Source organism: Kryptolebias marmoratus, linkage group LG16, assembly GCF_001649575.2.
Source record: "Kryptolebias marmoratus isolate JLee-2015 linkage group LG16, ASM164957v2, whole genome shotgun sequence".
Taxonomy (NCBI): Eukaryota; Metazoa; Chordata; class Actinopteri; order Cyprinodontiformes; family Rivulidae; genus Kryptolebias; species Kryptolebias marmoratus.
Genome location: NC_051445.1, coordinates 1,634,708 through 1,649,544, shown reverse-complemented (window position 1 = coordinate 1,649,544; position 14,837 = coordinate 1,634,708). Strand labels below are relative to the sequence as shown.

At 39.3% G+C, this 14,837-nt stretch overlaps 1 protein-coding gene across 1 annotated transcript in view; it reads right to left on the bottom strand.

The window, feature by feature from the left end:
* Positions 1-297: 297 nt before the first annotated feature.
* ntrk1 (neurotrophic tyrosine kinase, receptor, type 1) overlaps positions 298-14,837 on the bottom strand; it is a 36,690-nt gene continuing 22,150 nt past the window's right edge. Inside the window, exons 12-17 of the mRNA XM_017433319.2 lie at positions 13,952-14,107; positions 13,168-13,298; positions 10,915-11,087; positions 5,088-5,328; positions 4,857-5,015; positions 298-1,360 (exon numbers count right to left, since the gene is read on the bottom strand). Coding sequence (XP_017288808.1) covers positions 1,175-1,360; positions 4,857-5,015; positions 5,088-5,328; positions 10,915-11,087; positions 13,168-13,298; positions 13,952-14,107 — 1,046 coding nt within the window. The 3' untranslated portion in view covers positions 298-1,174. The remainder of the gene's footprint in view (positions 1,361-4,856; positions 5,016-5,087; positions 5,329-10,914; positions 11,088-13,167; positions 13,299-13,951; positions 14,108-14,837) is intronic.

Sequence of the window (14,837 nt, the reverse complement as noted above, 5' to 3'; positions counted from 1 at the left end):
GTTTACAGACAGTGTTCCTGAGCAGAACCAGAACCAGAACCAGCCTTGACCTTTGACCTCAGAGGTTTATACAGATTTTTGAAATCTTTTGATGATATGAACTGTAGATGATGGGATATTCAAAGGGTTTTCAATTTTGCACTGAGGAACATTATTCTGATATTTTTAGTTAATTTTTTGCAGCCTGGTGAACCTCTGCCCATCTTTACTTCTGACAGATTCTTCCTCTCACTGACCTGTTGCCGAATAACCTCATTAGTTACAAAATGCTCCTCCAGCTGTTTCTTATTCGTACCACTAACTTTTACAGCTTTTTGTTGTGCCTGGTCATTTTTTGAGATGTGTTGCTGTCATAAAATCATAAAATCATAAAATTCAAAATTCCTTTTTTTGGTGAATGGTACAGTTTCTTGGATTCAGCATTTGAAATGTTTACTATGTTTCCTTGTAAATCAAATATGACTTTGAGATTTGGAAATCATTGCATTCTGTTTGTATTTACATTTCATACAACATCCAACCTTTTTTGGAAATCGGGGTTGTTCCTGGAAACACGTTTTCTGCAAATATTTGACAAGTTGTTAATTTTTTTCTGTTTTTAAAAATAATCATATGATACACTGGCTTTGACTCATGGAAAACAAGCTTTTATTGTGATTATCTTATTTACATTGACTAAAAACCTTCGATATGAAAACTAACCTAAATCTGCCACAGCTCCGTCTGTAAAACGATGTCCGACAATTAATTATTAATCGTGTTTTGACACAACTCTCAGCTGCGAAGTGGACACGAGCCATCATCTGAAACTGGGTTCTCAGCTGCGTTAAGCCGTTTACTGTTACTTCAACACATCCATGCACGTCCCTCCAGGCTGATCCCACCTCAGATAAACTTTAAACACTTTGGTAAACATTTGACATTTGTTCCAGAGAATCACGGGGCAGTAAACACGTTTCTGAGTCGAGCTGGAATGGGACAAAATTAGGGCAGAAAGGTCACTTCAAACTGGTTGTTCGGTTCACCAAACAGCAAAAACTGAAAAATTAGCACACTGGATCACAAATGTATCCCACCTTGCCTACAAAAAACAGACTTTTAAATGAAAAAGGCAACTTGTTTATGAGCTGATTAGGATGACTCGACCTCTGGAGCCTCTGATCTGTGCTCCCTGTTAGCCCAGGATATCCAGATAAACGGGCGGGTTTTTGACCAGCTCTAGCAGTCGGTTGTGGATGTCCTTGATGACCATCCTCTGCTGGGGCTCCCTCTGCCAGCAGCCCTGCATCAGCAGGTACACCTCCTTGGGGCAGGTGCGTGGCCTCTCCAGTTCCCGTCCCTGTGTGATGCATTCAATGGCCTGTTGGGCAGAGAACGACAAAAATTGATTTTCATTTTGGGGAAGAGTCAGCTAAGATTTTAAAAAGAGAACACAGATCTTTTTTGCTGTTAAACCATTGTGCCATCTGAGAATCGGAAATTAAAAAGACACTTGTAAGAGTTCCTGAAGCTTTCTGTTTCTTCACTGGTCTGAGTGAATGCTGACATTTCCTCATAAGTCCTGCAGAAAGAAATCCGCTCAGTTCTTCCGTATGGATTCAGTGAATTTATTAGTTTACTCACCATCTGTGGTAGGAAAGTAAAACCACAAAGCTCACAGTGATCAGAGTGACAGATGTCAGAAACAGTCTCTAAAATGATTTGCATTCGGAGTTGAAGCCATGCAGAAAACCGTGTGTGGTGTTTTATGCACAGCTGCAAGTTGAGGTCCTTCTCAGACCCTGCAGGCTTCAGTTAGCAGGTTAAAGGTTAAAGGTCATGTCAGGACAATCAGAAAAAAATGAAAAAGTACGGCTTGTTTGGAGGGATTGCAGGAGAAAGCCTCTTCTCTCTAAAATCAACATGGCAGCATGACTTAGGCTTGTAAAGTTTCATTTGAAGGAACATCAAGACTTCTGGAACAAAACAACACAAAAGTGGAGATGTTTACCCAGAATGCACTGCAGCTGTCAGCACGGTGGTGGAGGGCTGATGGTCTGGGCTGATTCTGGAGTCAGATGTGAGGCCATCTGTCCAACAAACAGGACAATGATCCCAAACACAGCAGAACGGTCCAGAACCAGAACCAGAACCTCAGAGAGCTGAGCAGAAACCAACGCTGGAAAGAAGAGTGGGCCGACATTCCTCCACAACCATGTAAGAGATTGCTGAGACTTTTTGCTGTGAAGGTTTTATTAATTAGTCATGAGGTGGCCTAATCCCTAACATCCATGTGAAACTCTTTGTTCTGGAAGTGGGTTTGAAAGCATGAAAAGACGTGAACAACCAGGCTGAAAATCTGTTTCTGTCCTCGAACCTCTGGACTTTTATAACACCACCAAGAGCCAGACTTTCATCATACATTTCAAAAATGTCTAAAACACTCTCCAGACTTTCTGAAGGTTTTTTCTTTTAACTTTTCTTTAGACATTGGTTGTTTCCTCATGTGTTTACTGATAAAGATCATATATTTTACCAAGAAAGAGCCGGATTGGTAATCTTTTCGTTTTTATTTGTTTATTAGTTTGTTTTAATTGATTTTTTTTAATAATGAATAAGGATTTTAGAAATCTGAAAACAAAGCTCATGGAATAGGTTAGTACATAAAATATTTGTACTGAATAGCAGTACACTAAATATAAAAAGTAGAATATATGTTACTTTATGGTGCTTAATGGGTAAAAAAACTAAATTATCTCCATTCACAAGCAATACTAAACATAAGTGAGACAGTATTTTCATACGGACGTTCTGAAGAAAGAAATAATGAGACTTGCTCCAACACTGGACATCTTTTAAACAGCTTCACGATACCCAGATCTTCTGTCTGTGTCCATTAGCTGCCACCTCTGGACCAAACGAAAGCAGCTAAAATGTGAACACACTCCAGCTCTAATGGCTGCAGTGACTGATGCAGTTCACAACCTCACACCGTTCAGTGAATAAATCACTGCTGAGGATAAGAGAGGGCTTCTCTCTTTATTTGAATGCTTACTGACTCAGTCTCTTCACTGCTGTTAACCTTTGTCTGATTAAGTGATCAGAAGAGGCCTGTCAACAAAGCCACTTCACACCAGAACGACCCAGAGCCGAACGACCGCTGCTGCCACGTCAGGAGCTTGGAATGATTTATCTCCGACACGCAGTATTTAGGCAACACGATAATTTCACCTGTCCCTTATTGGGCGAGACAGATTAGGATAACGAGGTTACAGCTTATTGGGCTAGGGCAAAAATGAAGCCAATGAGATTAGAATTGAGTGCAAAGGAAAAGTGATCCACCCTTCTCTTGAAAGAAGAGAGGCTTACGGCCTGTAATAGCACCACTGTGGTCACAGTGGAGACCCACTTCTTGGTGCTTAAGCTGAAAAGGCCAGACTGGACTGCCCTTAATTACTATGAACTTATTGATTAGTTTAAGAGTGCAGAGTATGTAAGACTGCATGTTCTGAAAGTTAAAATGATCTAAAATAATAAAGTACTTCAGACTGAAGCAATTGTGCTGCAAAGTTCAGTTAAAGCAACTTAAATTCAAATCAAAAGAAGTATGCAAATGACTCAACAATTAGGCAGCAAAACATTTTGATTTAGAGTAAAAGGAAGAACTGATATCTCAACCATATAATCAGTTAAACTGGGAAGTGATCAGTAAACAGATGCTATGTTGTATGTTGTTCAAGAAACAAACTAATGAGGTAGAATTGTTTAACTTCTTATTCCCATGCAGAGCAAGTTTAACCAAATTAAAACTGTTTTTGTAAATGAGACATTTTAACAGTTCACTTAAACTCCCCTGTATTTGAAATCAACTCAACTTTCCCTCAATTTGTTCTAAATTCCTAATAAAAAGTGAAAAATTTAGTCTAAAATCTGTTTAAACAGAGAAATTGTGTTTATTTTTTCCAACAAGAGTCAGTTCTTCTCTCAGTTTGTAAATTCTTAATCCATCTGTCAGTTATCCTAGCATGAATAAAACTTAACTCGGCTCTCTTTGGTGGCATTTAAACCATTCAAACATCACTTTTTAGGCTTTTCAAAATGTTCTTTGTTTAAACTGTGCAAAAGTCAAAATGCAATAAGTACACACCCTGCCTGGTCTTCTAGCTAACAATTAGAGCGATGTTAACCGCTGCGCCAACTATCACCACATTTTACTCTAAAACATGGGAGTGCTATTAATCTTTTGCCCTTATTCAGAATTATAAAAAAAACAACAACTAGCCTTTAATATTTCCTAAATTTCTAGACTTTTCTTTCAAAATGTACCAACAAAATCAGTTTAGGAATTTTTTCCACCAAGCTGTAGTGCTACCTTTTTTATGCCAATTTGTTTTGGTGAGACTGATGTTTTGAAGAAGTCTGCAACAGAGATGTTGGTTTTTAAAATGTAGCATATTTCTCCCATGCATCTATTGGTATGCAGCTATTCAGACAGGTTTGATTTAATTTGTGAAGATTTCAAGGATGAACCCTTTTCTGTGGAAATATTTCCCAAATGACTGAGGAATAAACTTTTCAATAAACTTGTTAAAAGATAAATCACAAAGAAAAACAACTTTTTTGGAGATGTGTTGCTGCTATAAAATTAAAAAAAAAAACTTTTTTTTAAATAAAGGGTTAAATTTTTTCAGTTTAAACATTTGATATATTCCATTGTGAAGCAAATATGGGTTTGAGAGATTTACAACTTATTGCATTCTGTTTTTACTACATTGCACACAACGTCCCAACTTATTCAGAATGGTGGTTGTACCATTTTTACGTGCATGTGTTGATTTATTTCCTGCACCATCAACAGCAGGAGCAACCAGAATTACCTCGCTGTTGGACAGCTGGTACCAGGGTTGTTTGCCGTAGGTGAAGATTTCCCAGAGAACCACCCCGAAGCTCCAGATGTCGCTTTCTGTAGTGAACTTCCTGTACATGATGCTTTCTGGGGGCATCCAGCGGATCGGCAGCATCGTCCGCCCACCCACCTGAAGATGAAGACCTCTGTTTCAGGCTGCGCTCAGCACGATCTGATGAGGACTTCTAGAAGAGACACTTACCCGATAGTAATCTGTGCTGTAGATGTCTCGGGACATACCAAAGTCTCCGATTTTCACCACCAGGCCTTCCCCCACCAGGCAGTTGCGGGTCGCCAGGTCACGGTGGACAAAGTGCAGCGACGCCAGGTAAACCATACCTGAGGCAATCTGGGCGGCGATGTGCAGCATCTGAGGCAGAGTCAGCTGACCCATCGGGGGCATCTTTGACTCCTCCAGAATCCGAGCATCCGGTCCGTGAGCTCTGCACACAGACGATACGAAGGTTTTCGTTTGGTTCCTAAATTTGGTGTCAAAACCAAATTGTAGGCTGTAGAAAATTAAATACAAGGTCTTGACATGATTTTCAGAAGTCAAAATAAAATTTAAAATGATTGTTTAAAACAGTAATCATAAATGAATAAAAACAGGTTTGTTGTTGCAGCTGTTATTTTATAGAATGGAAACTAAAAACTTTCGTTGTACGAGATGAGTTTCTGCTATACGTGATAAAAGTGTGTCAATAACTAGTCTGACTGAAGAGAAAATCATGTTTTCAAATTCATTATTTAGTGTATTAAACTGAACTAGAACTATTCAGATTAAAACATTGAGAATTTGGATGAAGAAGTATCACCTGAATGCTTTTTATTTCAGTAAAATGTCACAGTGGTGTACAGTACGGTGCATTCATCCTGCAGGCTGTGTGTGTAATGTAAATTAATGCTTCAGAGTAACATCAAAGACTGAAAAGTAATTACAGCTCACATTCACAACCTAAAGCTTCTGATAGTCCAAGGATAAACTGGAAAGAAAAAATGTATTTGGTTGTTTTTCACCAACGAAGCAGATAAGAGACCACAGAAAGGATTCAAAGGATTTCAGTAAACTTGTGTATTGTAAAAGTCAAGGGTATATTCTTTTATTATTGTAAAATATAACTTCCACAAGTAACCAAACATAGCACTGTAATGATTTTTTAATTATATATATATAAAATGAAAATATACATCTTATATTTTTACTTTGCCAGCTTTGGTGCAGTTGTCTAAACTTTTACAAACGCTCTATTTATATATTTTTTATGCTTTTTATAGTCTATACATTTATTTTTGTCCTCTTTCACCCAGACTGCAGAGTGCAAACACCAAAACTCTCATTGACTTCCATCGTATTTGAGCTCAGAGTTTTACCTTCTAAAACTGGAAATGAAGATTTTTTTTAATCCTCTCAGTAAACCGTGTGAAGGATGGTTTTAACTGTTTAACAGAAATTCTTTCTCTGCTCATCACCGATGATTAATAAAATATTTTACTTGTTAGTGGAGTTTCAGTTATATGTATCCACTTTGGGTTTGCATCTTGAAGCTGAAATCTCGTGGCCATTAGAAACCGTAGAAGGTTGTTTGACCGCACATGTTTCGAGAGCCTTCTGCTCTGTTATTACTCAGTTTCCATTGGTTGCTGGGGTTATTAAAACACTCAGATTGGCCTTTCAGTGTATTATGGCACCAACCTTGGGTCACCTGAAGGACAATGACCTCAGCAAGCAATCTGCAGATTGAACACTTCTGAGCACGAAGCTCCTGAGAGCAATACAGACACGGTCAGCACGCCACAATAAAGCCATTTAAAACTAATGCTTAATAGAAAACACAGGCTTGTAATACGCCTACAATTGATTTGCAATAATGTAATTCAGAGATGCAGAGCACATTAACTCCCTGTTGTTTCTGTGGATCATGAACACCCACTCCGACATCCAAATGCCTAAATGAGCAAATCACAGCTGATGTGTCTCCATGTGGCATCCATCCTAATGTCTCTTCTCTCCACTTTACAAAGGAAGTTGTTTATACAATCAGTATTAGTTTAAAGGCAGGTGGCAGGGTGGGAAAGCAGCTGCATCGTGGGGGCTTTCAGACATTTCACTCATTCTGTCTTCTGGAAATGTGATTTCCACCAACATATATTTCAGGAGAAGCCTGTGAGCATGCATGCATGCGAGTGTGTGTGTGAGTGAGTGTTTTCATTCCCAATCTGTCTCCCGTGGAGGACACCTGGCAGTCAGCATCAGTTGGGTCTGCTCTGATAGATCGCTCAGATTGTTCCTAAGGTGCCAAGTGAGCTCCAATAGGTCGACACAGTCTCGGTTTGCTTTAACTCCCTCTGCAGGTTTGACCGAAAAACTGATTTTAAAGCCTTTTTGCCTCCGTGTTGCACAGTAACAAGTCTTTTTATTAAATAGTTTGCTACTTGACCCCCTTCTGTAGATCCTAAATTAGTTCAGCTTTCAGTTCAAACAACCTCAAATGAGGAAATTTATTTTCATCAACTTCAACATCATTTGAAAATCCATCTGAACACATCTCAGTAAGAAAGAAACTGCCCTTTGCCTTGACACGTCGTGAACATGTTTTCTTTTTTTGTTCCTGTTTTGGATACATTTCCATCTCCCTCAATCCATCCTCTCTTTTTTGTTTCTTTTTTTTACAGCAGATATTTTGACTTGACCCAGCGGGACAAGTACAGGTGTAGTACTTAGAGCTGCATTTCACTTAAAACTGTCGGTGACTGGTTGGAGACAGAATCGCAACAAAAATATGGAAATTTACACCGACTGACACGTTTGAACAAACTCCTGATGAAATCTAGGCCATACTTTGTTGGAAATTTATATATAATTTGCCAAAAAACACAGCTCTAATGCTACTGAATCACAAAAACTACAACTCAAATACCAAAAACGTTGGGACTTGGTTGTAAATTGAGAAGAATTGCAGGCACCTGTGACGACCCTGTGGTTCTGATGAAAGAAAATTTGTTCAAAATTCATAAGAATAAGGTCCATTGACTCTCTTGAGGAGCTGGAGAACCCTCACAAAGGTTTTGAGATATTTTGTCTCATAATAGTGTGAGCTTCTCAAGCCCTTCTCAATTTAATTTCCATAAATTTTAGATCACCAGAGACATATTTTGACATCTGCACAGGAGCTCTCCTTTAAAGCAGGACAAAAAAAACACACTGATGATAAATAAAAATAATAAAAAAAACTGGTCCAAGTCTGCCTATCTTCATTTCTGAAGTGTACTCCAGTATATTAAATCCTAAATGCGTGGCTGGCTGGGTACACAGTGTGGCTGGAGGTGAGCAACCAGATAATGTGCACGCCCAGAACAGAATTTTAAATGTTGTGCACACAAAAATAGGACTTGAATTTCAAAAATTGGCTGTGTAAGGCTATGATCACTTGGTTGCAAACGCTCCGAATTCAGTGACTGCAGCTGAAAAACTTATATTATATTTTTGCAATTTTTTTTATCACCAACTAGTCTCCAACATGCGCAGCTCAGTGAGATACTGGCTGTAGTTTCTTCATGCAGAGGTCTGAGGTTTCCAAGGTTGTTTTTTTAGGTGTTTTAGCCTTAAAGTGAAGCAGCTTCCATCTGAGAGTTCAGTTTGCAGGAAACCTAAGTGGATCCACAGCAGCATGCAGCTTCCATGCAGCGCCTGCCATTAGCTGCAGGAAAGTCTCAATGCACAAAACACATACATTAGCACTCTGAAGTGAAGGTTTTGAAATATTAATGGGGCTGATGTTTGACACACTGATAGGTTGACAAAGGAAATAATAGAAAGTATAAAGCTACAAGTTTTAAACTTTAACTTTTAAAAGGGCAACAAAAGCGTAGAAAATACATTTTATATGAGATGCATTTGACAATTATTTACGAGTTTTGTCAAAATCAACACACAAACACATTTGAGCTTTACTGACAGGCTATGAACAACAGGCTTTTAAGGCTGCTGTAATTATACTTTATTCAAGAAAACTACTCAAAATCCACCAGGAGTCTTTGCCAAAAATAATTCGAAAAATTCATGCAAATAAAATATGAACCTGTTTACAAAGAAAAGAAACACTCACAATTTGAGTTTCTTTAGAGCACAGAAACAGCACATCCATCCATCCATCCATCCATCCATCCATTCATCCATCCATCCATCCATCCATCCATTTGATCAATAAGTTTTTATTTAAAATAACACGTTTCATAATCAGGCCTCAGAAAAACTGAAGTAAACAGCAAAATGCTGAGACATTCCCTGGAAATATACTGCTTTATTCTACCCAAATATGATGGTGTGAAACTATTGTCTTAGTAAGTTTTATCCAGATTCTAAAATCTGTTTTATTAACAGTTTTTGTTTCTGAAAGCAGAGCATGAACCAGCACCTCTGAGCGGTGCTGCAAGCCAGAACTTTATGAGCCGTTTCAAGCAGCATCTATTAGTGCTGGCTGTTAACAGGGCCTCTTAAAAACAACAATACATATAAGTGAAGTTGCAAACTGTGTTTAATGAATTTAGTTGATAATAACGGCTGTGGATGCAGCTCTACAGGATATGTGTGTTGGCCAGCGTTCATAATGTGACGATCGATAGGAAAACAGACAACAAGATGATGAGAACAATGACTTTGTGTTCTTCTTGGTGCTTAAACTTCTCAAAGCTGAAGCTCAGTTTTTAACAGGTGTTGAGTTAAACAGATCAGATGCTGCACTGGTTCTGGTTTTCTTGTTTAATCAGCCATGTTGGTTTTATTCACTCACTATATTGTCTTTTCAGACTTTTTCCTTCTTTCTGGGCTGCCAGCTTGTCTATACAGAGAGAAGCGAGGAGGAACTGCGGGCTGGACCTAGAATTACCCTGAATGCTAGAAATGTTGCACTGCCTGAATTTAAATACAGCAAACTGTAGAAAACTGTGCAAAGTAAAGTTATTTACCATAAACTGTAGAAAGTTGCATTGCTTAAAATGGGTTTCCTGCAAATGTGGGCAAGTAAAAAACATAAAAATACAAAAAAGCGTATAATATATATAAATTTCTACTGAAATTGATCAAATTATAGAACCTTATTGGGTTTGGATCTGGACCTCTGTTTGTCACTTTGAGACCCACATGGTGTTCTTACATGTTACTTAAAAACAGGAAAAAAACAATAAGTTTAGACAATAAAGTGAAGAATATTTTGGCCAGATGTCAGAGGAATGAAAGTGTTGTGGAAGAGAATGCAGAGTTGACCAAATGTGGAGGAGGAAAGGTTAACAGGGGCTGTGTTTGTGTGTAAGGCGTTGTTTTTGTTAAGAACTTTCCAGAACAGTTTTTAGGAAGGACATGTCAGAAGAGGTTGTTGATAATATTAAGACAATTCCTGGAAACAGTGAGTCTTTTTGAGTCGAGCTGACCCAGTCATGTTCAGTATGATGTAGCAGTTATGTAAACTTTTGACCAATCACTAATTGGTCAGAAGTATGCAACACATATCAATGTACCGGTCCCAAAGACACTTTGGGATTTTTGGGGTATTACTGAAGATGACAAGTTGTGTTTAATAGAAATCTCCCATGTTTGGCTGAACAAGTGACTCAGGTGTCCGTCCCATAATTTCCGTGGTTTTTTTCACCTTCAGTATTCATTACAACATTCTGCAACATTCAATCTCTGTTTTTTTGCTAAAACATACAACTGGGGGTTTGATTACTTTTTTCACTCAGTCAGTTATATTTTTATTTGACCAGTCATTTCAGCTTCAGTGTACATAAGGAGAGGGATGATGGCTGTATTCCTGAGTCCTGATGTGAAAGCCGGCACTCTGCTGGGAACCATTCCTGCTGTGTTTTTCCTACTCTGACACATTTGCTGTGAAGGTGTTGTTGCAGCCTCTGCAGCTTTTCATTCAATACTTTTACTTTTCAGGTCTAACATTAAGCAGTGTGAGAATCAACAGTTTGTGCAGCGGAGATCAGACTGACCACGGAGAGGATTGAATTTGGAGGCTTCTACATACCGAAGGAAACGATTGAGGTCTCCGTGTCTCATGTACTCGAACACCATGGCCAGTGGCTCTCCGTCTGTGCAGACGCCATAGAAGCGCACAATGTGTTGGTGTTGGAGCACCGTCAGCAGCTCTGCCTCCCGCTGGAAGTCCTGCCGGGTCGACTCGTTTGCATCCTTTAGAGTCTGCAATCAAGCAAGGGATGCAACGGAAAAATGACTTCTTCCATACTTGTTTCATTAACAAAAATGCAGGAACTGATTGAAAAATCTCAGGTGGAGCTGAATCCATTTAATGCATCACTCACCAACATCCCAGGGTTTTAGGCAGTTTGGTTTGTTGCAGTTAGTTAAAATAAAACGTCATGTTTTCATACCATAATGCTTGTTTTTTTCACACTGTCTCTTCAACATTTGACTCAAGTTTCCGTCTAATTTGAAAGATTTTTTAAATTAAATTTTAAAAATAATCAAACAACAGATGGAACATTTCCAATCTCCTTCCACAGGTTTTAGAAGTTCTCAGCTCAGATGAGTGATGATGTGTTATAAAAGCATACAGTATGTGTGATTAATGGGATGATAAATGAAAGCAGGGCTATATTCCCTCATCTTGTTTTTTTTTTCTTCTGTGTGGTTTGCATTAACCCGATGTAACGAGCTGTGTATTAAATCAGCTGACAGCCCTTTAACAAAGACAGCTCTCTGAAACCACAGAGACGGTGGATTAAAGTGTGAGTGCAGGAAAAACTATAGATGTTAAAGGAAACTTTTCTTGTGTATTTTTAAACCTATTGGAGAGCTGAGTGGGCGACGCTGTACTTACTAATGGACAAGTTTGAGTCTTGCACTTCAACTCTGTGACCTGACAGTTTTATTTATTTGCTGTTCACAGCTTTAATTTTTTTAAATTACAAATTATGTGGCTGCTTCTGTGTTGCCAATAATTTTTGTTTAGCTTTAAGACATACAGTGTGGCATCATATCATATTTCTGCTCTGCATGTGAAGCATTGGTGAGAAAAAGAAAACAGACAACTCAAAATATAGTCAGGATTTAATCATGTCTGCAATTATAAATGCGCATTTAAAGATTCACGGTGGACGTGGACTTATGAACTGGAGTTATGAGTATTTTTCATGCTGACAGCCTTTATGTTGCCAATAAACAAAGTTTTACTTTGTGCAGAGATAAGTTGTTTTGTACAAACAAACCTCGAGCCCAGCTCACTTCGAGGAGAATAAACAAGTCGTTGTGAAAGTGAACAGCTGCCGTAAACTGAAAAAACAACCAATAATTCCCTACGAAGGCAGGATTTAATTATTAGGCTGTTATTTTGAAAGGGACCTAATAAAAAGACATGCCTTCTCCTCGTCTCTTTAAACGTAACAGAAGGCTGATGCCAATTTGAGCCTGGAGGTCAGATTTGGTGTTAAGTTTAAAAAAAAACATGGCAAAGAGAAAAAAACTTCACAACATTTTGCCACTTTTAAGCTTCTCTCATGCGTGTAAAAACAGCCCAAACTGCAAAACAGTGATGAGATTTTTGTGCAAATGAGGAGATTTGCTAGATGATGCTCTGCCTAAAGAAATAATGTTTTTTTTAGAACAGATCATTAACCTCTCAGAGTCTGGAACTGAGATTAAAACATTAGAGCTGATGAGCTGAGTTCATTTTGTGAATTAAGTTCAGATTTTTAACTCCATTCAGTTTTAATCTTTGAAGTAGTTCCCATGAAGTGAGAATTTGCAGACGATGAACAGCAACATAAAACCTCCTTTTTAGTTTCAGAGGGAAAATACTGTTGGATTTCCAGCACTCAGTGTGCTTTGAATTAAAAGGAAGATAAGAATAAACAGACATTAAACTAAAACAAACCCTGAGGAGCCAGCATGTTCACCGTGGGATGATGGTAGTGTTTGCTTAAACTGTAATAAGATGTTTCGGCTTTGACTCAAAGAAAGAAAGTGTTGTCATAATACACCACGTTGCGATGGTTTAGCCACCATGTCAGAACACAAAGAGCCATCTGTGTTCATTCAACCATAACAGTCAAGTTTTGTGTAGTTTTCAGCTGCTTGATTAGGGCTAACAGAGATTAAAAACCCTTTTTCAGAATCCCTGCAATCCAGATGAACAAACTCCCTCATTGACCCAGCAGCATTTCTTCCAGACACCTTAGACTGAACACCTCCCCTGCAGCTCCACATGTTTACATCTGTAACACTCCCATAAGCTGCAGGAGGACCATAAAGCGTTCCTCACCTTGATGGCAACCAGCATCTTGTCATAGTCGGGGCTGAGGTTCGCACACTCTGCCAGGTAGACTTTGCCAAACGCTCCTTCACCAAGCTCCCACTTCAAGGCAATATCCTGCCGTTTAATGTGCTGAACACCTGAGATCATGGGAAACACAAACACTCACTGGGGAACTGTCGCCGACTTATTTTGAACCCAGAAAAAACAATTTTCTGCAAGTCACAACCTCGCCAAAGTCAAGCACTGATCTGTCTCAAGATTAAACTTGCATTTTAAGAGAAGCAACAACTGTATGTTTGTCCTGATGGTGGCGTTACAGGAAGTCTTCAGACTGTAAATGTGTGTCTGCTGGGGCTCTGAGGCAGCTCCAGCAGCAGATATTTTATAATCCTGGTCAACGAGTTCGACAAACCGCGAACAAACGACGACACAGACAGTTAGTCTGCTAAATAAAAAAGAAATGTTTTCACCAACAGAAACAAAGTCAATTTAATAAAGACAACAGTTTTTGGAGTTGTCACACGTAACAATTGATTGAATTTTGGTGGTGATCTGGATCTGACTGTTTTGTAATGACTCTATGGCCTTGGTGAAGGTTTGTACTCTTTATTCAGATTTTTCTAAACATTTTGTGGATTATAATCAGAGGGACAACTTGGTGACTCTGTTCACACATTCAGAATCAAGGTAAAAGTATTTCAAATTTCAAACTGAGGCATTAAAAAGCACTTTTAAGGGGAAAAGCGCATGTATATTCAATAACTGAAGTGGAAACTGAACTGGCACTCACACATGTCTTTATCCTTGATGATGCCACAGAAGTACTGAGGGTTCTCGACAAAACTTGACAAACCAGAGTCTTCATCTGAGGAAGGCGGGCTGGTTCCAAAGTTCATGAACCGAAGTGACACTGCCAGGTCATCTTCGGTCCCCAGGACTGATGAGCCTAATGAAACGGAACAGACGAGCAGAACTGAGGGATCCATGACACCTAATCAGTCTCCAACCTGTTGTGATTACAGGCGCCAACAAAAGGAGCAATTCAAGACCCATTTGTCCCCTTTTTAAGGAATCAACATTCTCTGGAACCAACTTGGCTGCACAATCGTTGGTACCATGGTGACAGATGATGACAAGCTTTAATAATCACCATCATCAACCATGCAGCAATCAGGCCACATTGAATTGGGAAAAAAGTAACCATAGAAGAAGCCTGGCTGGTTAGCAACACCTCACTATGGCACGTATTAAAAGCCAAACAAGTGGAGCCCAAATTGTAAAACCCACTCAGCAAGGCAAACCACAGAACCCCCAGAGTCCAAAACAGAAGAAAATGGAACAACAAAGAGAGAGCCCAGAGGAGATGGAGGCAAGGAAAGAGGGAGAATGGTCCACTTAGGCAATCAGGCCCACTTAGGCTCCTAGAGAGGAGAGAAAAGGCTGGAGAGTCCACATGGAGCAATAACACATGCAGCTGTTCGTCCGTCCGTCCGTTTGTCTGTCCGTCCATCTGTCCATCCGTCCATCCATCCATCCATCCTCTGTCCATCCATCCGTCCATCCGTCTGTCCGTCCATCCATCCGTCCGTCTGTCCATCCGTCCATCCATCCATCCATCCATCCATCCATCCATCCATCCATCCATCCATCCATCCATCCATCCTCTGTCCATCCAT